Here is a 26,775-nt window from a genome sequence, read left to right as displayed (position 1 = left end):
TTGACTCAAACTCAGTTTCCTTTTAATCTATGCCAACATAGAGAAAATGAAAATCCATGCCTCAGGAGCAGAACGCATTTACATTGCCAAGCTTTCTGCAGATGAAATGAGAAGGGAGGAACGGGGCAGGTGGGCAGTACAGCATACAGCACCTGAATTCAACCTGGTAATACAGAAGCTGGGTACAGGTGGTGTCAAAATGAACCAGACATTAAAAAATTCCGCTTTATAACCAGGAAGACTGTAAACATACAGCAAGTGAGCATGAGATTTATACTGAAATTACAGAGGAATTCCTATGGATGATTACACTTCCAGCCCAAGCATGGAAAGCAAATCTATCAATAGGAATGTCACTACATTAATAGTGCAGCTGTCAGGCTTTCCTGCTACCAAACCTGGTAAATATAGAAAGGGGCTATGGACAGACTGATTCAACGTGACATAGCACTGCTCACCAAAGTAGTCATCAGAGGGAGGATTCTCCATGTCATACAGCATTTTCTTGGTCAGATGTTCCAGCTCATCCTCAGGCCTGAAGGCAGGAGTGCTTGATGCGGGTCCAGAGCTCGGATACCCACTCTAAAAAAAACAGAGAACAAACAGTCTGTGATGTGGTATAACAGAATTCCCCTACAGTAAAAGGGTCTATTGACTGTTCAGTGTTGAACTTCATTCTTTGTCTTTTAGCTTTTTGTAAAACCCAGGGGATTCATACAAGTAAACATCCCATTTAATGTAATGAAAATGGACTCCTAAAAACATCCAGTGAAGTGCTATATATCCTATTAGAATGAGAAGTACTCTGTGCCTCATAATTAGGTGTCTACTGGGTAGCACATAGCAATAAATAAAGAAGAAAATTATTCCAAGGATAACTTGATACAAACATTTTCCAGCGCTGAAAAAAGGCTTTGGAAGCTTTTCAGTTTGGATTTGGCAAAAGCTTCCATCATTTAACAATGCAATAGAGGAGATGCTAGAACAATCATTCCTACAGTGGTGGAGTATATAGACAAAGACAGATAATTCCAAGCTGCTAGTTATGTTCTCTTCTTGTTTGTTTTGACACAAATCCCGCTGTTAACATTAGCGAGAGCAGGAGCTAGTCCACAGATTTTTAGTACTGGGGATACAAAGGTTTTAGTATGTGCTTAAAAATTGAGACCTCTTGGCCTTCATGTGCTAACAGCTGGCATTAAATATTTAAAGTCTGTCTCACTGAGTCTTCTCCCTGGAAAACAGCAGAAGTACAGGCATATTTTGAGAAGCACAGAAATAGTCGCATGCCTAAGAGTTTCTTAGAAGAAGCTAAGTTTGGTGTCTGCAGCGAGAAACTCGGTCATTTCAGGATTAAAAAATGCTGACAGAAGCTTTCCTTGTGTGCACTGCTTTCTTGAAAGACTTGCATGGGAAAACTGACTTATTTATGAAATGCAGTATTTTAGTACAGGAAGTTATTTAATTGATCAATTGCTCTCTTCATCAAAGATTGGACCTTTTATATGAAACTTCTGAACATCAGCCTATTAGGAAGCACTTTTCATGCTCTTTACCTGTTTACATAGGGAGAAAACGTAAGATTGCCAGAGAAACAATACACCGGCCACCTCCACCTAGCTTACACAGCCTACACCTGAAATGACGAATCCTTATTGAGCCAGTCATGTTCAACAAGAACAGCAGCTTTAAAGCACTGCAAGAGAATTAGCTAAACGTTTTTATGCCTTTTTTCTTTCAGGCAAGAAAGAGATTTCAAATGAGACATCAATCAATGCAGAGGTCTCCAAACGGCGCTTAGCAATAATATTTCAATCATCCACTCCAAGAAACCAAACACTTGCACGTTCCTGACCTTGTCATATTTATTTTTCTAGGGCCCATGCTAAGCTGCATGCCATCAGCCCCCTTTGCTTGTTGACCTGACCTACCTCACATGTGCTGCATCCAGGAGTGCCGTAGCAGCACTGCACTTCTTGGAAGTGCTGGATTTGCTGTGCACACACAATAGGACAGCTGTACCTGCTGCCTGCCCATCTCTTGCTCTCTAACAGAGCAGCATTGCACAAAGGAGCTGAGTGGCACAGTCCCCTGGAACAAAGGGCACCTGGAAAAAGCCCCAGGCTGGATGAATGTCCCCGGAAGGCTGTGCAAGGTCTATCTGCCATGTGCCCAGCATCCCTGACTGAGAATACAGATTGAACCAACCATACCTTCAGGTTTTCCCAGGGATGTTTTATTTTTCTGCTGAAGAATTTTTCCCGAGCAGTACTCAAGGGTTTTGTACCCTAGTCCACGATTTCTAGATGCCTAGCAGTTGTTTTGAGTAAGCTCTTGAACATCTGGAAATCCTGAATGTCCGCACACAGCTCCATAAACTCTATTGTACAAATGCAACCATGCTGTGTTTGGGTTACCACAACTTTTTTTTTTTTTTTTCCTTCATATGGGGAGACATGCCTGTATGATGCACAGGATTGCACTTGCCTTCAAAGCCATGTAAGTGTCACCTTGGTGGGATATAGCATTTTGGTGTGGATAAGGCCATGCACATGACTAAGAGCTTCAGAGCCAGGTACTTGACCCAGCATAACCAAATGCCCTTGGCCAGTGTTTTGTGACTGTTTTTAGAAGGCTAGTTAACAACTGTTTCATTAGAAATAATAAATATCATAACCCTGAAAAAAAAGGGTTTATTAATAAGCCAATTAAGGCTGACAGATATAAAGCATTTAATCTTGGAAGAACAGCATTTTTTTCCTTTGCTCTCTTGTTCCTAAGAGCTGATCGTGAATCTTGCTTGAACATATATTTTAACACAGCAAGTGCAGCCAAGGATTTATTAGCTTGAGAAATCAATCTGGCAACTGAGCATCTTAAAATATTATTCCATCCTCTTTCGGTTTCCGTGCAGAAAGGAATGACCATCGCCACCCCATTGACTGGGACTCCTTCCCTTTTCACAGAGAGGACGATATGCCCAAGCTGGTGATGGCTTCCACCCCTCTCTCTTCCCTGTTAGCAACCACCAGCGTGGCATGAACACGTGCAAGCACCACGCTCCTGCCTCTTCTGCTGGGCTCTGTCCACACAGCATCTAAAACATTGCTTTTACCCTCAGGCCTGATAACATAAATGGACCAAAACAGAAGGCATGAGCTGCCGTCTGTTCACAGAAAGGGAAGCAAGATGCGTGGAGCTGAAGTGATTTGCCACACGCGGGCTCTGAGGCAAAAACAAATCCATGCCCAGGCTGCTGCGAGTCCGATCCCCATGTCTTCAGCCGCAGAGTACTTGGGCCAGACTCGATGTTGTAGACATGCTCAGGCTGTTCTCCAACCCAAGGGCACCCCACACACAGACACCATCAGCACGAGCCTCCTGGCCCCGGTGCCAACCAGGCTTTGGTGGGTCACCCGCGGCAGGTGATGTGTGACCCCGCTCCCTCTCCTTCATGCCGGCTTCCCACTTCTCTAGATCAGGGGGCCCGCTTGTGTCTGCTTGAGTAGGGGCTCCGGCTGTGCCATTTAAACTGAAAGACACAAACCTGCAGGTTTGCAGACCTGTCTGACTTTCTCTGGTTTTGGAGACCACGTAGTCTCACACACACAATAAATAGGCTGCTCTCGTATTTTATCTACATTGCACTTTTCCAAACCGGGCAGATTTCTTATCCAGTATCCACAGTCAGCAAAAATAACAAATATGAACCACAATGTCAGAAAACAGTTTAACTTATTTTGATTAAAACGCTACGCTTTTTTGACCAACATTTAAGCAGTGCCAGGCACATCTTTTTTCTCCTAGCATGGCACACGCCGGCTACATGCCTCCAGGAAAATGCACTTCATGCATATGAACATGCTGTTGAGTTTGCTGGGACATGCACGCACACAGAGAGAAAAAAGTGTATCCTTAGTGGATCTAGATCTGCTTGTTTCAGCAAAACAATTTCCTTCCTCCTCCTTTGTTAGGTCAGGGTAAAAATATAACTCTGGCTTTCCTTACAAAACAGAGCTATGTTGTTTATTAAACTTCCTCTATTTTTTCCTGATCTGTGCCATGATCAAGGCTGTCTAGAAATCCAATTTACTGTCTAATCTAGCACACTTATCTTCATGCATTCTCTTTTCTCCATGATGCCTCGATGCACACACTAATGGACACTGCCTGAGCTACAGGGAGCTGTGGCCTGTGCCAAATGGCAACCTGGCCTTCCAGACCCTCTGAGCATCACTCTGGCTAATCCCAGCAACATCAGAGATGACAAACTGACCCGCAAAACAGAAAAGAGCCATGGTCTGCAAGGAGGGACCCTGCTTTGGGAGCAGGAGCACCTGAATTTAAACTTAACTATTGCCATCAAATACAGAGCAACCTTGGGGTAGAGCATGACAACTGTGGTTGCCTTTGCAGATGCAAATGCTTTCATGAATAAACATTGCCCTGTGTGCTTAATTAATGGCATGCCTAGGAAAATGCCAGCGTCCCTAGGGTTAAACCCCATGGCAGAAAATACCTCCTGCTACAAACGAAAGGAAGTGAGTTAATCGCTTGTGCCACTCCAAGCGCTGCAACAACATCTGGCTCATCTTCCTCATTAAAGTTCAGTTCCTAAAAAGCCAGGTCAAAAGAAGCAGTTGCATGGAATGGCTGCACAATTATTTTGGTACGTGGAGTTTACATTTGCTTCAGCACTTCTCTGGCTTGTGCTCTGTACTCCAGACCTCACTGGTAATCAGCCGTCTCTGGAGCTCTGCTGCCCAGAAAAGGGAGCTGAAGCAGTGTGCTGCATACTCCGACACAAACCTTCCCCATCTGTGGATAAAGGTCTACCCGAATGGGTAAAAATCACAACTCAAGATCTACAAAGGCATCTGAAGATCACGCTGTCATGAATGCGCCATCATTCAGAGTACACTGTATGTGGTCATTTTTCTTGTCCATTTGCAAATGCTGTAGAAGAAGTTTCTTCTCTCTGAGAGAAAATAACTTCAATTATGTGTTCCCAATTACAGAAACGTGGAAATTATCTTCTTTTCAGAAGGTAGAATTAGCCCAATTTGGAATTGAAAAGCAGCCAGAAACATCTCTCACTGATACTTACTTTCCTTTTCATTTTTTTTTTCTTTTTGTTCATCTGCATGAAGTTAGCACTTTCCTTTCACTTCACTCACCAAAACTGATCATCAGTTAAATAAACAGTTAAATAACATCTCAGCACATTTTTTGTTCAATGGCCTGACAAAGACCATACTTTTTCATTTAAGTTATTGACTGTCCAAAACAATCGCAAACTTTCAGACCAAAAAATTCAGCATGGTGCCACATCTCTCATGAGCTGAGCTCCCAAAGAAATATCAAGATTGCCTGCAGCTGTAATTCAGTCTGTAATTAAGGCCAACTGAACCCTCTTACAGAGGAGATGCACTGGAAAAAAAATATTTTAATTCTTGATTTATTTTCCCAGTGAAAAGTCACAGCTGCCCCAGTACATACACATTCCTGAAAAGATGACTCTGCCTAGATTCCTGCCGCATGCACACTCCTGGGTTTACTTCTCGGAGAACCATTTGTCAAGTCCCTTTGAAGAAGGTGCCCTGTATCCCCTGAGGGGATACCCACCAACTGCCCGGGACCTCCTGCCCACATGAATGGCCTGAAAACACAAGTTTTGAGACAGGCAGAAGAGAGTTTTCCCCCAGGATGAGCCGGAGCGGGGCAAGCCCTCGGTCCCCTCGCGGGCCACGTGCCTTGCCACCGCTTCCCGAAGCAAACCAGGAATCCAGAATGGGCAGCTCTGGCAGCAGAGCCCTCATTTATTAAACACTGGCATGCTTTGAAATAGGACAGTTTTGTAACTATTCCAAAGCTCTAGAGGATATTTTTCTTTATTTTTAAACTTCATTATTGTAACTCTATCCTCACTTAGTTATTCACGCGCATTCCCAGTCCTATTCAAATCCTGCTAAGCTTCTCGTTTCAAAAATCTCTTGTGACAGTGTTACACAAAATATGGGTAATAATAATAATAATAATACAAATAAATTCCTTCTGTCTGCTTTAACTTGGTCAGCCTGCGATTCTGGCCAAATGTCTCCTTTTTTCTACACTTTGAAATAGGGATGTGGACAGGTGGAAGGGCAGGCATCCTGTCTGTAGTTTTAAAAGCCAGATGATAGAGCCAGAGTGCAAAGTCATTAAATAGCTGAGAAGTTCCCAAGCCTTATGAAAATTAGACTGCCTATTTTGACTACCTGAAATCCAGCTTTTAGCTCACAGTTATGAAAACCAAGTCTTGGTCTTTGTGCATTGATACTGAATTCAACAGAATCACCCTAAATAAACCTTAGTTACCCTGTAAAACGGGTCTAATGATATTTCTCCATTAATTAATCAGTGCCTACAAAGCTCTCCAAGCTTCTGTGATGCAAGCAACTATACAGAGACTGCTTTATTAATCATCAAGCGCGGTAATAAACAAGCATGACTGTTTTGTCCTTGGATTGTTTGCATTCTATTATATGCAAACAGACTAAATAGCTTTTCTTGCTATTCTTCACGTTCTCACTTATGTTCTGAATGGGGAAGGGCTGGTTGTTTCTGCTAGGTGTTAGCAAAGTTGGATAATCTGTAAACACTGCTGGCTGGTGCTCGCTTCTGCGCTGAGCATGATTGTGTTAAATGACAGCTTCCACTTCTGCTGTGGAGAGTCATTGTTCCTGCTGGACACTGTGGTTTGTTTACAATACCCGGGGTTAACAGGAGATGAGCTAGGCTTTTATGGAGCAACATTGGCTGTTTCTAATTAGGAAATGCAAAACAAACAAATCTCCAAGTAATGCATCTTTGACATGTGATAACACGGAAACAGCAGATTTAAACTGCATTTCAAATAAGAACACCTACACAGCACTACATGTTAATGTCCCGTTGCTGCTTAAATGCATATACAAAAACAAGTGCTGCAGTGCCTGATCTTGCCTGGGGCCTCCTGGCTCTATCATTACACAAATACACTTTACCTGTCAAGGCTTATCTCACACAGAAAGGGGAGCGGGCTATTTCGTTTCGTGTTTTCCTCTTAACCCTACTTACTTGGGTGGTAGACATTTTAGTAGCCAGGAATTCAAGGCACAAGCTGCATGGTACTGTTGAGAGGGAGAATGAAGCATCGCTGCTATGTCAGTATATGGATAAGTAAACTGCATTGTTTTAGCCCTACATTTTTAGCTGTAAGACCTAATTCTGATTCATAAAATTAGATCAGGAAGTCCTACGTTTACTCTTTTATTTGTTTCAAGATAGAAAGGTTTATTCTGCTCTAGCTGCTTGCCTTGCCACATCTCTTTGGGCTCCGAGTCATGTACTCTCCCATTCCCATGTATCACCACCAGCAGTAAAGACCTTAAAGCCTGCTTACCAACTCTTGATGTCATAATAATGTAAGCTTCCAGTGGTTGCCTTTAAAAACATTAATTAATTAAGCATTTACTGCTATCAGCAGCTCAAAATATGCATTTCAGAGCAGAAGCCATAAGCATCCATAGCAGATGACAGTCTCAAAGCCTTAGTCCCAAACTGCAGAGGGAAATGCTGTAGATGGGCTTGAATTCGCTTTTTGTCCTCATGGCTATACACCTCAGGGTACATAGTGCCATCTAGGGCTTCTTGTCTGGGGAGATGACGTACAGAACATTGTTGTAAATCCACGCTAGCACTACTGAAAGACAGAGGGCTGTGGGGGACTCTGGTCACAGCAGCTGGCACCCTGAAGTGGCTCGTGGTTTCCCAACCAACCAAGCCACATCCCTATCTCATAGGTCAAGCACAGGGACACACCTGGTGAAAATGAGAATGCTCCAAAATTCATAATGATGAAAAGAGATGGGTTTGCTCGCACCGGACACAATTAGCCTGAACAATTCATCACCACAATAAAACCACTTTTAAAAAGGACTCTCCTTCCAAACCCTATCCTTCCAGAAGCATCCCGAACCCACGAGGAAATAACTGAGCTTTGCTCTTTCTGAAGTTTTTCACTCGTAAAGCACTTCACCAAGGCAGAGCTCAACCATTCTCGCAGACGATGAGAAGCGACGTGATGGGCGTGCGTACACACGCCTCGGGTGCAGGGCCCTCCCTGGTGGACCACAGCGACGAGGGAGCTCACCGCCATTCAGCAGGCGGTGCCGGGGGTTTGGCAGGGTGTTTGTGCAAGGAGCACCACCTGCCCTGCGGTTCAGGTTCGTCGCCCGCTGAAAAAATACGCTGTCCCAGCTGCAGGGCCTTATCGGGTAACAAAACCAGAAGTGCTGGGGCATCACTTGTTTCAAAAGAAAAATAAATCTCACCATTTTAATGGTACTAATTTTGCATGTGAAACTTGCATTCATACTGTATTAACAGTTTAAATATAGCTTTCTTGCCAGATGCCTGAATATGCTAGAAAAGATACTTAAAATATGCAAATGGGTTTCTGTTTTAATACACAAAGAAACTTAAAATCACATCACTTTCCATCATCAAGACAGGTTTCAATCTAAGCTTTTTTCATGTGAAAACTATAACAGCAAACAAATGGTTAACCAAATGTGTTTAACCCACTATCTGCAGTCTCACTTTTAGTCAACTGTGACATGGGCCATTACACTTCCCAGGACACCAGTGACTTAAATGAAGACTACACATTTTGCTTAACATTGACAGATTATATATATTTATATATAAATTACAGTAAGAAAAAAAGCTTCTCAGACTAGAGAGGGCACTTGGTTCAGCATCCACAGGATTGGAGGGCAGGATTCCTGAATTTTATCCTCAGCAATATGCTTAACCAGTCTGATCCTGCACCCTGCTGTTTTAAATGGTCTTCATAATGCTTGGCTGTCTCAAGAGACTTTGAGAGCCTCAATGAACTCATGATTACAAAATGCTTTGAGATCCTTGAATGAAAGATGCTGAATGAGTACAAATTATAACTATTATTAATTATCTTTGGTTGCCAAGTTGTGCCTCCTTCCACTCAATGTGTCTACGTTTTGTCTTGTAAGATTATAATGTCTTCAAAAGAAACACTGCTCTCCCAACATGCCCCTCAGCTGCCCAGGAGGTGTCTTGTTATATAAATAAAAGCTGTAAGAATAATATTAGCTAAAACAATAGTGTGGCAAAAGCAAATTATATTCCTGCAGCACTCCGAAATGTCTTCTTTTTCTCAGGACAGGAAGATTTCTCTGTTTTACTGTTCTGATCCCAATGTTCTGATCCCCAAATCATCTCTTCTCTTTCCCTCATGTGCAGTTGCAAGATCTTTGCTGTTTTTCTTTTAGGTTTGCACAGCCCGCATCTCTTGAAGTGGTTACTGCATGGCCCCAAGCCCTTTTAACAACACGAGTTCCTCTGGAAAGCGGATGGGGAGCTCCGAAGACGTCAGACAGCGTAAGCACTGAGTACGAGTCTTCATTTGACTTTCAGCCTCACAGGTGACCGAGTCAAGGGAGAGAAGGCAGAAATTTAACAGACTGTCCAGACAGCTGGATTCTGCCCAAGCCCTATAACTGCCTGGCTCCTCAGCCAAGCCACACTTCGAAGGTGACAAAATACATCCAAATGGATGGATACCTTTTCTAGTGATGCAAGAGAAAAGAGAATTTGCAAATAGTAATGAGAAGATAGATTGCTATTTGTCAAAGTCAAAGGACAGCTCATTTGCTTGCACCTCAGGACGTTGCGGTGAAAGATCATGGAGAAGAGTATTAAAAGGGCAGTGCTACAGCTCAAGACAATATGTAAAGCAGTAAAGATCAGAATTCATTCCCTAATTTCTGCCTCAATTAGAGTGTCTCTATATTTTATCCCATCTACGTGGATGGTTGGATGGTTTTGTTGCTGAATTGCTTTATACTGAAGCTTTATTGCATTTAGAACAATTAATTCTCCTCATGAAGAGCCCTCTCCAGGTACCTCTAAGTTGCCTGAATCCCAGCTCAGCCATCTAACATCCCATCAAGTGCCATTTGCAATGACCATCTGCAATTTAATTCAAGCAGAACAATCTCCCTGGACGTGAGTGGTAACTCGCAACAGCTCCCATACACCACTTCTACCAGCAAGCCCTGGCCTCTCCGCATCTCCAGCCCCAGCTATGACAGTGGCCTCTTAACAAAATTACCTGACTGCAGTTGATCGTAATGACCAGTCATTAAAAACTTTTCAAAGATCTCTTTCTCTTTTAGTGAAACAGGGGTGTCCATCAGAAGTGGACAGTTTGCTTGCAGATGAAATGCTTTCTGCCTACGTTACGGCCCAGGAAAGTGTTCAGCAGCAAGCTCGTGGTGCAGCCCGCATCCACGAGGCATTAGATGTACTTGCAGATGCTTCTCTGATCACAGAATCACAGAATCTCTAGGTTGGAAGAGACCTCAAGATCATCGAGTCCAACCTCTAACCTAACACTAACAGTCCCCACTAAACCATATCCCTAAGCTCTACATCTAAACGTCTTTTGAAGACTTCCAGGGATGGTGACTCCACCACCTCCCTGGGCAGCCCGTTCCAGTGCCTCACAACCCTTTCAGTAAAGAAATTCTTCCTAACATCTAACCTAAAACTCCCCTGGCGTAACTTTAGCCCATTCCCCCTCGTCCTGTCACCAGGCACATGGGAGAACAGGCCAACCCCCACCTCGCTACAGACTCCTTTAATGTACTTATACAGAGCAATAAGGTCACCCCTGAGCCTCCTCTTCTCTAGGCTGAACAAGCCCAGCTCCTTCAGCCGCTCCTCAGAGCCTTATCAGGCAGAGGATACGACACATTAGCACTAAGGGAAAAGGTGGTGAGGCTAAACAGTCCCATCAGGGGCAGAGGGAACGATGCACAAGAAAGGAAGCAGGAGAGAGTGAAAGGCTGCAGTCCCCAGTGAGTTTCATCTCAATAGCCTGAGCACTGCTGCTCTAGAAGGGACTTGTATATGTTTTACTATCAATTACCCCAGGATAATCAGAAATAATATTTTCAGAACAAAGCGGTGCCAAATTCTATACTGCACTTGGGGAAAAGGCCAGGGCAAATGCCTGTCATCTAGATGATCATTTATTTCATCCAATGTACTTATGAAAATGATCTCTCATTTGGCTCACAGCAGTAGAAATTTCTCAACAAAGTCATAATTCTCCTGTAATACAGTCCAGGGCAGTTAAGTATTAGTCAGATAAAAGCTTCAAGCCTGCCTTGAAACACTGCCCCTGCTTAGGAATTTCCCACAAGCAGTGGGAGGTGGGAGCCGAGCAAAGGGCAGCAAGAGACGAGGGATGATTTTCCCTTGGAAGGAACCACGGGCAGAGGACCCAGCACATCCCACCTGGTGGTCAAATTGTGCCAGGGAGGCAAAGAAGCAGGGTTTATAGGCTACAGAAAAATGCTGCAGGAAGCTTCACAGTGGGTATTAAATATTCGAGGCGTCTTTGCAATGTACAGGCACAGGGGTGAAGATCTGAGCTGCCTGTGCTGTTGCGGTGATCCTGCTTGCAGAGAGAGAAGGAGACGGCCCATGGAGAAGAGCTGCAGGAGCAGTGAGGTCAAAGTCAGAGCTAGAATGAGGGCACTGGAAACATGGGGAAAGAGCAAAACAACCTTTTCCAACACAAAAATAACAATTAAAAAAGGAAGAACTACAAAGGGAAGAGAGAAGTGTTGGCAAAAAGAGGAAGGGCACTCTGAAGGCAGTGTGCAGTAGGTGATTTGAGACAGACCCCAGCGTTGGAGGAGAGGATGTGACAAGGCAGAGAGGAAAGAGAATAAAGTGCAACATGGCTAGGAGCTTCCAGAGCTGGCAAGAGCCCATGGAGAGCCAGCTGTGTGCACCCTGTGCATGAAGGAGAGTGGCTCAGGGAGGATCGATGTGCAATGGAGCAGTACGAAACAGAAGGATGCATCCTACTACCTGCATCCTCAGAACAGGGAGCAGGCAGGAAAGCAAGAGCAAATGTGAGGCATCAGCATCTGCTAATTTTACTGAGTCAGCTCCCCCATACAAGAACTACCCAATGCTAACCAAAAAACGACCGGTTTCAGACGGTGGGATTGGTCAAATGCTTCTGGATACATGCACATGTGCTTCTGCTGGGGCATCAGGGTGGGAGGGCACTCAGAGCACAGCAGTACACCCACGGGCTCACTTGATTTCCCCAGTGAAGGGTTCAAAGGTCAGAGGTTGCCCTTTGCTTCCCCTGCTGCACCTACTGCGTGATCCCACATCCACCAGGGGCACACTTTTCAAACACAGAACTACTTTGTGGTCACAATGCCCCAGATGATAAGAGCAGAGGTGCTTTTTCTGTGGTGATTGGGCTGTGTCCTGCAGAAGTACCTGCGACCTCCAAGCCAGATCAGGTTTGGAATGAAGAGCACGGGGTCCTAGCTCAGCACTAGGAGCCAGAAGTGGATGCAAGGCTTGCTGGATTCAGGGCCATTCTGCTCCTTTCCCTGGTCCCCTGCTTTGCCACTGGCCTCTTAAAAAACCCTGAGACCTTGGCAGCCACACAGGCTGTGTGCGAAAGGAGGGAATGTGAATTTCCCCAGCTGCAGCCTTGAAGACCGCTGCCAGCCCGGGGGCACAGCCACTGCTCTGACTTGGAGACCTCATGATCTGCGCTGTTCAAGGCATCAAATGCTTGAAGAAACTTGCCCTGCTCAGAAGGCCACGCTCGAGCTGTATTTCTGTGCTGTCTTTTGTGCCAGGCTGGGACTGACTTTGAGGAGGTCAGGAAGAGCCTGATGACTCAATAAATAAGAAACACTTGGGAGAGTGAGCAGAACTGACAGCTCAACAAGATCCATGTTTAGCTGTCAAAACATTCCTCCATGTAGAGAGACGCAGCGAAGAAAGCTATCCACATAGCTCCCGGGCTAGAGACGAACTTATCCCGCTAATTGGCCAAGCAGTGCTTCGTGCAGGACGGGGCGCACTGGAGGAGGCGGTGGCATGTGCAATTAGGGCTGAGGAGGCCGAGGGCTGTGGCAGGACACAGCGTCGTGCCTGGGCCACTTTGATGTATTTAAAAGCTCGCTTTGTCCACAAAATGTGTTCGTGTCCTGTTCAACCACAACAACAGCAGCAGCCCCCTTCTGTTTTTTAATGATTAAGCAGCTCGCAGGTTGACTGAGCAAAGGCTGAAGGGGAAGAACAAAGAGATAAATATAATTCTGCTTGCAGAATTTATTTGTAGAGGATGGGCTAGACTTTCAGACGGTGCAAATCAGTCGCTCGAGGGAACTCGCTGATTTACACAGCAGCAGAGGGTCTAGCTCAGTGTGCCAAAGTGAGCAAGTACTCAGGTGTACATGGGCTGGTCGAGAGGCACTATTTGAGTCAACGAGGTCAACGCAGGGAGAAAACCGGCTCCCAGTCTGCCAGACCAAAAGCAAGCACTGCAGACTTAGACCCCACTCTCTCTGGGGATATGGGTTATTGAAACCTGCTTCCTTGCAGGTGACACTCTAGGGCTTACTTAGCTAAAGTCCCTTTTGCTAACTGTGGTGCCCCTCTCAGTCTGGCTTTCATAAACTACCACTACCACTTCTCAGATTAGACCAACCTGGTCTTCAGGGCTTCTTCTCTCCTTGCTCCATTTGAGGAGCCAGTTGCCCTTTGGAGCAGACCTCACACCAAGCAGGCCTCCTCCACCTTCCTTCTCACCTACCTTCATTTTTCCAAGGGTAGCATATTAAAAAAAAAAAAAAAAAAAAAAAAAAAGATTTCAAAAGCTTTTCTATAAAAATGCTGTGAACCTCAAACTCTACACAACTACGTAATCTGCTGTCTATGCTTCCTGCCCCTCCTGCCCCTCCGCATTTGTGTTACACTATTAATCAGGGGACTCACGTCCCCTCCTTGTGCTGGACACGTATTTGACAATCACCCTGGCATTTTGAGGGGGTTTGCAGTGTGGAGGAGGAGAAACAGCGAGGACAGCAGAGTGCTGGAAGACATTGCCTGGGGAGAAGCTGTAATTTCCATCACAGAGGCTTTTCTGAGTAGGAACAAATATTTCTGAAGAATGGCTTAGGCAGAGTTGATCCTGTCTCTGAGCAGCAGACAGATCTTCGAGTGAGTTCCAGCCTTATTGTTTATGCTTCTGTGATTGTGATAACGGTTGTGACAGATTCTGCAACGGAGCTGAGCAAAGCCAGCTGAAGGCCCTATGGATCATCTTCAGGGCTGAGGCTGCTTACAGGAAGGGAAGCTCATGTGTGAAGTTGCTTTATGGTTTTGTTCCAGACTCTAAATCAAAGAAACTTTGCTCAGACGTGGTATGACAAAGAAGCTGGGTCCTAAGCAGGCACAGTGACTGCCCTTTTTTTACTGTCTCCAAAACATTGTGTCTCCAGCTTAGACTTCTGGTACATAAGGTTGCTGAAATTCAGAAGACCCACTGCATGGGCTGTAAATACTTCGTTAGACAAATGGAGGCTTTGTCTTGCCCAGGTTCCTGGGAATGCTCACCTGGCACTCGGTGCTGAATCCCCACTAAAGCCTCTCAGGGTGCAGTGAGCCTGGACAGGAAGCATGCAGTAAATGAGCACGAGTGCCCCAGACAGCAAAACACTCCACGTGCCTCTCGTGCAAAGGCCCTCGTGTGTCTGCAGCAGCTGGCAGGAAACGAGTTACTCCAGAAACATCCATGCGAGCCCATCCCTGCGATGCCACCTTACGGGGAAGAGGAACGGCAGGGGAGCTGTCTCATCTACTCATCACAACATCTTTAAGCCACAAGATGGTATTTACTAGCCAGCACCAGACAACATTCAAGCAAGAACAGCAAGTCACTTTTTCCCAGCCCTCCCCGTGAATTGCTCCCATCTGTGCAAGAGAGCAATCCAAAAGCCCTTATGCCCATGACAGCGCTGCAATCACACGCTTCGGTTTCTAAACCCAAAATAGCGCGAGCCAGACCCCGGCGAGGCTGGTACATCGCATGCAGCTGCGCTGATAAAGAGGAGACATCGCGAGCGGCTCTCGGGGCCGCGGGTTGCTAGGGAACGTGGCGAAGCCCCGGCAGATTTCGCCGCCACTCGCTGGCTCCTTCCCCTCTTCCCACCTCGCTCGCTCTGCGCCAGCTTCTTCGCCCCGCGAGCGCCGTTCCTCCCGGCTGGAGCGCGCACAAACAAATCTGCCGGCAACAACGGAGCGCGATTGCTCGGCGAGTGGCTCCCCGGAAAGAAAGCTCGCTGGCCTTTCGCTTTCAAAGGCAGCCAGATGATGGTATGGGAAGAAACACTCTCACCATTTTCTCTCCGTCGCGTTGTTTCGTTCAACTTGTGCCACGAGGAAGGGTGGGTGGCGAGGCCGGGTGGTGCAAGCAGTGGGCTGACTTCGTGGGAGCTGTGTTGGCGTGGAGGCAGCAATACTGCATTGTGCCCTCCAGCCCCTTGCTGCTGCCCAAACCTTTGTGAAGCTGCTGCAGGAGCCAGCGCAGCTCCCACCACTGCACCTCGTTAGCAAGGGCATATGTGCAAGGGGTGTGCTGCTGGAGAGCAGGAAAGGAAAACCTCTGCCTTCCCCTAAAAGCCTTGCGGTGAGGAGAGACCGGTGACCAAGGTGGAAGCGAGAAGCTTTCCAGTATTAATCAATCTTTAAACAATTTGACTGAATGGTTAGGAAATGCAATGCTCCCTGCTGAGGCATTAGGGATTTATATTTACGTGTCGCTTATTTCTTTCCGCCCGGTGGTATTTTTAGCTCCCGTTTGATGTCAGGCCGGCGGTGGCTGCTGCCGGATCGATGAGGCTCTCCCACGATGGCAGCTGGGTGAGGGATGGCAGTCGGGAGTGGGATTCTTCTGGCCCCGGGATGCTGCCTGTCCCTACACTGCACGCAAGGTGAAGCAGCGGCTGCTTCCCCAGCCTTACCTGCACAGCAAGGCTGCAGGCCTGGTCAAATGCCCTTCAGTACCAACGGGGACTTAATTAAACTCTGAAGGCAGCAGACATTAACAAGCCCATACACCTCCAAGAAATAACAAGAGAGAACAGATCTGGAACTGACTTAGATTGCTTCACAAACTTCTTTGTCCCACAAAGGAGGAAAACACGGTATATGTTTGAGGACCTATTAAACGCAGTTAATTCTGGAGAATGAGGAAGTAGCGTTTCATTTTCCTAGTAATAGCACAGCACGAGTCTTGTCTGTCCACACTGCTTGTACTCACCATGCCCTATAGGCAAGGGGAAACTCACATAATCTCCAGGGCAGACCAGATCTGTGGTTTCCACCTACTCTCGGCTCCTGTCTTTAAGAGGGACCATCACCGTGATGATGTACTGAACAAAATACGTGCAGCACAAAACATTAAAATACTAAACAGCGTGTCAAAAGCCTAACTTCTTCCCTGAGTCCAGGTGATTTGTAATTAGGCTGCTTAGAGATAGGAGGATTTGTGTTTCTTCTCAAAACCAGAGAATATTATGCAGTGTGACAGCGCACATTCTTCTTCCATGACAAACCAGGCAAGGGTGGTCAAGGTCTCATCCTGACCTTTGCCCAGCAGCAGCACGCCAACATGCAAATACCCTCCCCGGATTCGTGTTCTGCATCACGTGTTGAGCTCTACACAAACAAGGAGGATTCTCACTTTATGAGGGAATACAAAAAGTTGCGTGCAAGTGTATGTCAGTACGGCAGCATTCCTACAAAGAACTTGCCCGCACTGCTTCATCATCCTCCAGCAAGCCAGTGGCGTGGCCTTAAAAATGTGAGGCGGTGCCAGCATCTCCTTCCTGGTCTATTTGTGCTTAAAACACTAACCCACCTTCATTTCCCCTTTAGTCTACACTTCAAAAATGATATTCATCTGCAGAGACATGCTAGGTTGATACATGCCAGGCGCAATTTATTCCTCAGCTCAAGCCATATGGTTCTAATAATAGTGGCTAATAAAGGAAGAGTGTGTTTTCACCTGTAATTTTTCAAATCCCATCAAAAAGTGGTGCACCACAGAACGCTGCAGACTGCAGCACAGCACATGTGCTCAGTCACATTCTGCACTGCTCTGCACTTACTCTGCTAATGGCCCTTAATTAATATGCACAACCAACTCAGCATCAAGGGCAAAGAGAAAGCGGTGCAGCTTTGTGTTTGCAGAAATTGTACCTTAAATTAAAACAAACAAACAAAGCAACTGCAAGTTTATTAAAAGTGATTTTTGGGATCTGAGCCCTGTAGCAGACTTTGGAAATAACCAGCAACAAAAGACATCAAGTTATCTAATGGGTTTTTGGCAATCGTTTTGCTTGAGAAATAAATTTGCCGGTAGTACGGAGACAAACGTTCAAGGCCAACCTTGACATCTTGGTCTTGGCATGTCTCAGTAACCTCTGTAGTTAAAAACATCCAGTGGGCACTTCCAGGAAAGAGAGCCAGTAGATTTCTCACAGAGGAAAATCGGCAAGTAGCAACCATAGCTAACTCAATAAAGCTTAATGGAAAGGAAGCAAGAGATATGGTTGGTATTAACACCCTGATCAAGAGCTAGGGGATTTCCACCTGATTTACTGTGGAAAAAAGTATCATTCACAAAGTCATCCACAGAGTACACACTACAACACAGCGTTTAATATAATAGCTTGGCATCATCTGACTCCAGATGAAAGGGTAGGAGGATATATTTACACTGCACATGACTCCAGCCTCCAAGAATGCCCCTCAAGGCAGCAGCAGTGTGGTCTTTTACCCAATGACACCCTTATCCTGCCACAACTGCTGCGCTCATCAGCCCAGAAGCTTGCAGGGGGGAGGTTGGGGTCTGGTGAGCAATCCAGCACGCTGTGCTCCGCCACTGGGGCACTTGTCCTCCAGCTGCCTCCCAAAACTCCCTGAACGAGCCTTAGGGCCAAACAAAACCTTCCAAGGGGCCTTTTTAGCTGTGGAAGAGAAAACCAGCAAGTCACGGAGAGGCTGAGCTGACAGCCCCACAACAAGCTGGGGAAGATGAGTGCCCTTGGAGATCCCAACACCACGCACGTGGCCAGGGAGGATGCAAGCACTCAGGTTTCACAGTTCACCTCTGGGCTGAGCTAAAACCATGCTCCTCTGAACCAGACAAACCCAACAGTCAAGGCGGACTTTCTTCAAAGGACTGCGGTGAAGCACAAGGCCACCTCAACAGGATGCTTTTCAAGTAAAAGCTGAGCCATCAACCTTTCATGCCTCAGCACAAAGAGGGGTTTGTTTAGGGTAACTCCAGGATGCAAATCTCCACTGAGGTCCATGTCGTGAGTCCAACCTGAATGTACAAACCCACCTGATGAGACAACTGCTTTCTCAGGGGATGCAGAATACATAGGATCAGACTCAAATCTCATTAGATACATGTTTCATTGCTCAGGGTGTCACAAACGTCAACGCTGCACCTAAAAATTAATCCCCTCCTTACTGCCACGCTTGGTGTTTAACCAATTTAGGAGTTGAAATCTATTTTTTTTCACCACATGGGTGAGGAGGCCAAAAGATAGTGGGAAGGGAAAGAATCAGACGACCATCTGCATTCTCAAGCCTGAACTGTAGATTTTTTCCTATCATTTTGTGGGTCCAGATAATTACTATGCTTACATATTGCTTTCAATTCAGAAAAGTTCCCCTCTACAGTAGGGAGAAAGTGCACAGAAAGTGAATACCAGAAGCTTACATTCCTCACTTAGGGGTCTTATCTCCTGATATACAAGACCCCTGCTGAAATGCATCCAACTGAGGATGCTTCTTGTTGATATCACAGAAAGAATTATCATTAAAAAGAAAGCCTTCTGGACAGGAACAACGAAACCAAGCAATAATGTAAAATAAATAAATAAATAAATCACATTCCCAATAATCAGAGCAGCTCATTTCAAACTATGTATTTTTAGTCCAAGATCTATTTTTCTCCTGTTGGCAGCTTTTGGATTTTCAGAGCAGATTCCCACCAACACCTGCTCGCTCTGCTCAGTGAGTACTAGTGAAGCACGCTAGTACTAGCTCTAGTACAACAACGAGCTGACGCGCAGTTCACGGCTGCCTCCACTTTGCATCCCATGCACTTTCCCAAAGCTAGCTGCTGTGTTTTCAGCGACCTGAGAACAAATACTTGTTCCCTTCGTAATTAGATTCACAGTAAATGCGGGAAGCGAAGCAAAAAGAACACAATGTTCAGAGCTGCCACTCATGGTTAAATAATTAGTCAATATTACGCTCAAATGCTGCCTCCAGTGTTCATGCCAATCTGTACGAGGAGGCATTTGTCCTTACATTACTTTGGCGCCTCGTTTCAGTAATTTCTATAAGCTGGCAGCCTGGCCTCTGCAGAGAATGGGTCACACCACTGCTAATTCAGATAGATTACTAAATACAAGCAAAAACAGAGAGGGATTAAAGGTGGTGAGATGTTAACAAAGCTTTGGGAAGTAATATATGTAAGAAATCCTTTCACCTGATTTTTATAAAGAAGGCCTCGCCTAAAAACAAGGGGGTTAATTAGTTTATAATTAATGCACAGCCATAATCCTATTTGGTCTACGTGTCTGTTATTGTTTTCTTACACACACACAACCCCTATCAGTCCCCAGCGGGAAGGATTCTGTTGCTTGGCCACCCTACATAGGAGTCCACTCCTGTTTAACAGCCAGTAATACTGTGGGTCCTGGCAGGACCCTGAAACTCCTCCCCAGACTGGAAACAGCAGCTCACCGAGGTACTGCTTCATCTAGATATTCGTGTCACTTCTCCCAGGGCAACATTTATCATGGCTGTATTTTTCCCCAGCGCACTTGTGTGTGCTAGAAGGGTTTCTGACAAAAGGAGTCGTGATGGTTTCTGGCTGATGTAGAGCTGAGCTGGATTCCCTTGGAGCATCAGGTGATGCCTGAATTAACGCTGTTGCTTGTCTAAATAAACTAGCTTACAAAGAAAGTATGGAACATTTTATGAGCGATGGGTACAGACTGAGTCCTGGAACGTTTCTGCATCATCTGCGCAGCCTTTCTAAAACGCTTCTATGAAAGGAATGGAGACTACATCAATATTTACTTTAATCACTTAGCAGACGCATGGCTGCCTAGCTAATACGTGGTTAGGCGGTGGAAGTTTCACTTCCACCTCATGCCAGCCAACAGCAGGAGGACTACAGACATGAATGAACTTACCCTGTTGTAAAACAGAGGCAGGAAGAACAGCCAGCGCTGTCACACAGCACCCCACACAGCTCTGGGGACTGCAGAGCCCCTTCCTGGAGGCTGTCCACAAGGGACAACACGATGATCTTCAGAACAAATTGATTCCAATGCTTTTCACCAACCCCGAACTCAGTAAGGGTCAATAAGACAGCCAGGCACCACAGATGTGGCAACAAATGGTGCTCTGCAGCTTGAAAGAGCCTGGCCAAATACCAGTCCCTTCTTGTAAGGCTGCTTGGTCCTGGAAAGGAGCCACTTCTCCCTCATCTCTGCCTGGTGCAGAGGCTACTCAGGCCTGGGCTCCTGAGAGCATCACTGTTAAAACCAAGAGCATGTCTCACAGGCAGGTCCTGCAAACAAATCAGATTGGCAAAGTTCAACTGTAATTTATAGCACCTGTGGGATATGGGAACTAACGAGCACTGAGATTGTGTGCATGTGCTTGAAGATCCTGCAAAACCTTTTAGCAGGAGGAAGATGGGGGAGAAATACCAACAAGAGAACTCTGAAGTGATTCATTTTGTCTGAGTTTTACTATGCATGCCTGACAGCGACTTCATTAATCGCACAGCTCGTCTCTGAGTTGCCACCCTCCCCTGGCTGCTTCATCCATCCACGCAGCTTGCTGGGGGAAGAGGGAGTGAGACGGGATCCAAATTAGAAACTATTTATTATTGTTGAAGTAGAAAATTAATTGCTCTTCTTCTCCTTCTTCCCCCATTCTGAAACACCCCTCCTAGGGAAACTTGTGCCGAGAAGTCCTTGTGAACAAACACATGGAGAGTAACAGAACATGGTCCATATGTAGTAGCAACCAAAAATAAACCCAAGTCTGAAATGCGTACAGTCAAGTGGATTCATAATGTCTCTCTCTACGCCACAGTAACAGATGGTCAGTGAACTGTTACAAGACAGACCAAGACTAGTTAAACAGATGGGGAGTGTTATTTTTATACTGGTTTATAAGTGAATATTTAAATTTCCACTGGGTTATCTGAATTATCATCAGAGGAGAGCATTCCTGAAGTCCCCATCCAGCCAGAGCTACATCCTGGAGAGGCTTTTCCCCAGGGAAGCTGATGTGGTTTCTTCTTATGGCCCTTCACTGGTGCTGCTTTACCTGTGATGAAACTCTCCTGGATCTCAGCAAGGTCTGGCCCAACGCTGTGTGCCCCTGGCAGTGTTTCTGGTGCCTGACACAGCCCGGGGAGTTCGCTCTCCCATCCTGTCTCAGCCGCTCGGCAGAGCTCTGTCCAATGCTGAAAGAGCCGCTGCCGGTGGCTGCGTATGAGCTGCGGGGCTGCCCGGCCTCCTCTCCTTGTCTCTTCTCTCAACAGCTTTTGTCCCTTACATTAATTCACAAAGCAGGCTCTGAACAGCTGGAGCTTAGCTGAGGGGCAGAGTGGATGGTGGTGGCTAGCAAGAGCCATTACAGTGGGGTGGCATTTAAAGAAGACGTGCCTTTAAAGACTTGTCTGTGTTGAAGGAATGCATAAGAAAACCGTAGACACAGCAGACTTTTCTCCATTTGTGCAGTTTGCATTACTTTTTTTGCAAGCTTCTCATCTCCCGATAACACTGGTTGGGTTCACTTTCCCTTCTCAGGGTTTAAGCGCAACATCTGGTTTCACAAGAGGGCAGGACAGACTAAAAAATAAGTTGATTAGCACCTTGCAGCACTTTGAATCACATGAAAAAAAAACTAAACCAGCAGTTGATGAAGACACTGATACGTCGTGCTGCCAGATGTCTCAAAGGAACTTGGCTTTTTAAAAACCACTGAGCACCCTTTAACAACCAGAGTGGTTCAGTGTTTCAAGGTGAGCATAAAAGCACTAGAGAAATCCACATTCACTTAATTACAAGTGAGGAAAAATGAAAGTGAAGCAGAATACCTGGGATTTGTAGGCACCCACACACTGAAAAAATGAGTTGTCTGTCCACAACATGTCTGGCTGATACCGCCCTGCATCTTTTTAGCAAGTCCTCCTGGTAGCAGTTGGAGATTATATTCATTCCCCACTTTAAAAACCTTTTTTACAACCACACAGATGCACAAAGTCTTTATGTGTGATCTGACCCAGGCCTCCCTTCTCTGTGACTCCTGCAGCCAGCTGTGGTCACAATTGCTGGAATGGCACCTGGCTTTGAAATCCCACCACTGAAATCCCATTCTCACCTTCCAGAGTGACCATTATCCTCTCACTGTTTGAAATACTGCTGACTACTGGTATGAAGCTGCAGGGTTCTGCCTGCAAGCCTCAGAAGAGCTCCTGCTTGTACTTCTTTATAAAGGAGTTCCACTTCGTGGCTGCATTATCTGTCTAGATGCCATCACACAATAGAGCTAAAGAAAAATGAAACTCTCTTTGCAAGTATTTATTCCTAATTTACTAAGGGCTAGCAGGAACCAGTGACAAAACCCCCAAAAGTTCTCATTGAAACATTTCATTTACCTAACAGCTTGAAATCTCCAGGCTGAAGATTACGTGCGCACACAGGCTTGCGTGCTAAGTCTTCAATTAAAGAAAATAGAAAAGCCTTGCAGTTTAGCCACTGGGAGACTTTTAAGCATTCGCAGCCTCATCTCTTTGCACATGAAATGTTAATGGGGCAACCATGCACGGCTGGCTCCACAGATCCTGCTTCAGATAGCAGTGGTTTTTTTGTGATACCTATCGCTGGGCTTCAGAGGTGAGGGGGCCTGTCCTGCTTCATAGCTGATGACACCTTGTCAGCATGACACTTTCTCCACGTCAGTTCAGGAGTTCATTACATCTAGATAACACCCTTTTTGCTCTCTGGCTCATGTTTTTTAATGCCATGCACAAGGCGGTGATTCATCAGAGAAGATGGAGCGGTGCTCTGCAGCAGGCAGACAGCCTCCAGTTGATCTACTGCCCTGGTTGGAGTTCACCACAGGGCTTTTTATTTCATGTGTTTGTTTATTGCAGTTCCTGAAAGTCCGGTGCTGTTACAGAACAAGCTCATAACTGCACCTGACAGAGGGTCAGGGCTTGTCAGAATTGGTCTAATTTGTATGTTGTGTAAACAACATTAAGACTTTGGAAGTATAGTATTAAGCCTTCAGTTATTAAAATTATGTTTTAAAATATGCACGACTAGAGAGGTGTTTGCAGAACACGTTATTGTTAGCGTGGCTTGGAGCCAGCACAGACCTGCAGTCTGCTCTGTGCTGCTCCGTGTGCTGTTCCACACACAGGATAGGCTACTGGTGCTCTCTTAAGCCAAGTGTCATAGTTCACTGCACTCTGATGTGGAAATTAGTTTCCTGAGATCCTCTAGCAGTTACACAGAAAAGGCTTTATAGGTTTGCCTTGTAGCTTAAAGTAAACTCATCTGAGAAACTGGTGGTACTGAAAATGCTTGGAAGACCTGAGAAGGGCCTTAGGCCTGATACATGAGAGGTCAATCTCTGGTAATTCTTTGCATTAAACTTACATTACTTCTTGCACTTGGGTGTGCTTGCTATGTCCCATTTTCCCTCCATCAGCCTCAGTCCTGGTAACATACCTTTTCCATGCTCTGCTTTAGGTACCCACAGAAGAACAGTCGTTGGGAGAACAAGACCAAGATTTTCCAAGAATATAGTATACACATACACAATAAATATAGTATACAAACATACATATAGATATTTACAGACACACACACACATAACAGCATCTAAATTATGAAGCTGTGCAGTTCAGTGAAGCTTGCTGGAAATGCTGTGAGACCAGCATTTAGAAGATTGAGTCACTTGTCTTGGTGCTTCACACAGATGCAGGAAATTGTATCTTGGGACTTTGTTTCTGAACTCATCTCATATATACAAGAGCATCCAGCTACTGGAGCTGTGATCCTCTGAGACAGCAAGGCAAAAGGGAAAGTATGGCTCTGCACACTATATGAAGTGTACAGTTCTGTGCTGCTCATTTCTGGAATTAGTGCAGGCATGTTTTATTGGGGCTCTGGTCAAGTATGAGAATGCAATTTGCAGGAAGAATAAAAAATACAAGGATGCAAAAGGCCTTCGATCTAACTCAGTTTCACTTCAGAGGGAAAAAAAAAAGGTGCTTACTATATCACAGGTGAAATTTTGGCTCATTCAAAGTCAATGGGAGTTGAACCAAGACCAGGTTTTCAAACTGTAATTTCTCCTCAGAGGCTAGCACAGTCTGGTATTGGATTTATCCAATGGTCTGATTTTATCCCTGGATTGAGTGTTTTTGAGGGGAAAACAGAAGAATGAATGTTCCACTAAATGAGTATACAAAACACACAAAATAACTATTGTTAAGAGAAAAGATACTACCATTATGTTTTACCTTAGTTTGATTGATAAATATGCTCCCACAGAAGCTGTTTTCAGAAACAGCAGTCAGCTGAAACCTGGAGGGTGAGCAAATCCCTGCTTTTCAAGAAAAAGGGAATGACACCTCCAATAACTTCAGAAGCTAAAAACAGCAAAAAAACATTCTTCTCTGTTAAATAGAAGTTTATTCCTGAAGCATACTTTTTAGACAGTTTATTTTCAATCCAATTTGCAGTTTTATGAACCAAACTGGTGTTATGGTGGTTGCTAAAGCAGTTGTATTAGTTGTTACAATTATAATCTTCCTTCTTCCCAGAGCCATAAACCTTCCCACTTGTTGCATAATGGAGCAATTACTCCATAAACTCTGCTAGTCTGTTCGTTGACTGCAAAATAAATAAGCGCCAATGAGAGCCATTGGCCTGTACAAAAGATGAAAATGCAAACAGAAAGCAGGGAATTCACCAGATTTATGGAGGAGATTTTATTGGCCATTATCAAAACATCCACAAGATTCAAACTTTCCTCAGCATATAAAATTTGCAATTGTAAAACAACAATATCGCAATGGAACTTTCCACTGCAGGATGTGACGAGGGGGAGAGTGCTCCCAGAGCAAGAAACGCTGCTGTGCTCGGGGAGGTCGTGCTCACCCCCGTTCTTGTCCCCTGAGCCTTACTTCCCCTCCTCTAGCCCCCAGGGTTAAGAGCATCCCCTGGGTGTAAGTGCTGGCTGCCTTCAACACGGGCTGGGAAATGCTCAGTCTCTACTGGGGATGCGAAGGGAAGCTCTTGCTCTGACTAGGAAGGAGGAATATGGACAAAATGCCAGCAAGTTGCTTTTTATCTTCAATTTCTTGGACTGCTGCACACTATCAAAAGTCTTTTGCTTCCTCAAACCCTGCAGTTCCTCTTCAGCTGAGCTGTGAAGTTGTTTCATCAACAAACTCAATATAAACTCTCAATGACAAGCCTGGAAGATTTATGATTTTTGTCATCTTTAAATAGCCATCATAAAAAAATACTGAAGCTGCCAAATTCATTTGCTAGAAATTGACACTTATTGATGGCCGCTGCTCAGGGATAAACGTGGTGACCTGCTACAGTAATGACCAGATAAGAGCCCACTATAAAATGAAAGGGAAAAAGAACTTTAGGTCAAACATCTTCAAAATTCATGTGCGTGAAGTCAAGCTTTGAAATGCATTTGTAAACATGAAATCAGAGGTCAGCTTTTCAGACCTGCTGTGCTCCTGCAGTCCCTCCTGAAGACAAATGCATTGTGCCATGGAAAAGCATACCTTGGGCTGCTCCTTCAGTAGCCTGAATATAGATGTATACGCCTAATGCTGGGTGCCAGAGAGAAAAAAACGGGCATTAAAGGAAAGAAGAAGGAAGAGATTACATGGTATAGCTGTGTCAGTGCTGCAGCTATTGGTCTCTAACTGCAAAGCTATTTCTAAGGAGAAAGATCTACTTCCAACTTGTGCTTTCAAAACTAGGGTTCAAGGCCTTGATTTTGTGTCACAGAAGGACATTCACCATTTGGCAGCAGAACTACAGATTTCCTTCTTTTTAAAGAACAGAGGACACAGAGCAGCCCAGGTCTCAAATCCTCCCAGATCTATTCCTGAAAGCCCCATAGCTCGCTGTGGCCCATGGAGGCCTGAATTCCTCTCGATATCAGACTTGGCATGGGGACAGATGCCAAACACCTTGACAGAGCTGGCTTGGCAAATATGTGCTGGGAGAGCCTTGGCTTCCTCATGGCACCACACCAAGAGGAACCCGGATCGGGAGCCCAGCGATATTTGGTAGCAACAGCACGCTTCCCAACCCAGAATGGCCTTTGCCAGGAGCAGAGCTGCTCCCTGGGATATACTTAGATCTGGTTCACTGACGGGCGCAGGATGAGATAGTCTAAGTCCCTCGCAGCCTTTACATTTCTAAGATTCAATGAACTGAGGCATCTGGCTGTTCTCTCAAGAATGTATGTTTTTGGCAGAGAGACGCCCAAATTGCTCCTCTCTGCCAGCAGGAAAGACTTCTGGCTTCTCCCGCCGCTCTCCATGCTGGAAGTCAACACAGAAAGCATAGCCAGAAAGGGCAGACAGCTGCAAGGACCTATTAGTTATATTCCACTGTCACCTGGGAATTTCCCTATTGCCTCTCCCTACCTCTTTTCAAGGAGTCCCTTGCTGTCCCCCTGCTTTCCCTACAATGGGAGTCAGGATGGTTACCAGATTGTTAA

General features: G+C 45.4%; 1 protein-coding gene and 1 long non-coding RNA gene across 30 annotated transcripts in view; both read right to left on the bottom strand.

Moving 5' to 3' along the window:
• The window catches only part of LPP (LIM domain containing preferred translocation partner in lipoma), a 381,390-nt gene that overhangs the window by 84,662 nt on the left and 269,953 nt on the right, over positions 1-26,775 (bottom strand). For all 29 annotated transcript variants that reach the window (XM_038183924.1, XM_038183916.1, XM_072042613.1 and 26 more), the window contains one exon: positions 459-582. In XM_038183924.1, the coding sequence (XP_038039852.1) occupies positions 459-582 (124 nt within the window). The remainder of the gene's footprint in view (positions 1-458; positions 583-26,775) is intronic.
• Positions 12,623-20,554, bottom strand: LOC119717771 (uncharacterized). Its single transcript, XR_005268045.1, has 2 exons — positions 20,178-20,554; positions 12,623-13,175 (listed from the first exon to the last, which is right to left on the bottom strand). It is a non-coding gene; the product is annotated as an uncharacterized lncRNA (long non-coding RNA).

Source organism: Anas platyrhynchos, chromosome 9 (assembly GCF_047663525.1).
Source record: "Anas platyrhynchos isolate ZD024472 breed Pekin duck chromosome 9, IASCAAS_PekinDuck_T2T, whole genome shotgun sequence".
Classification (NCBI taxonomy): domain Eukaryota; kingdom Metazoa; phylum Chordata; class Aves; order Anseriformes; family Anatidae; genus Anas; species Anas platyrhynchos.
The sequence above is the reverse complement of the archived record's forward strand: the minus strand, read 5'-3'. Positions and strand labels throughout refer to the sequence as shown.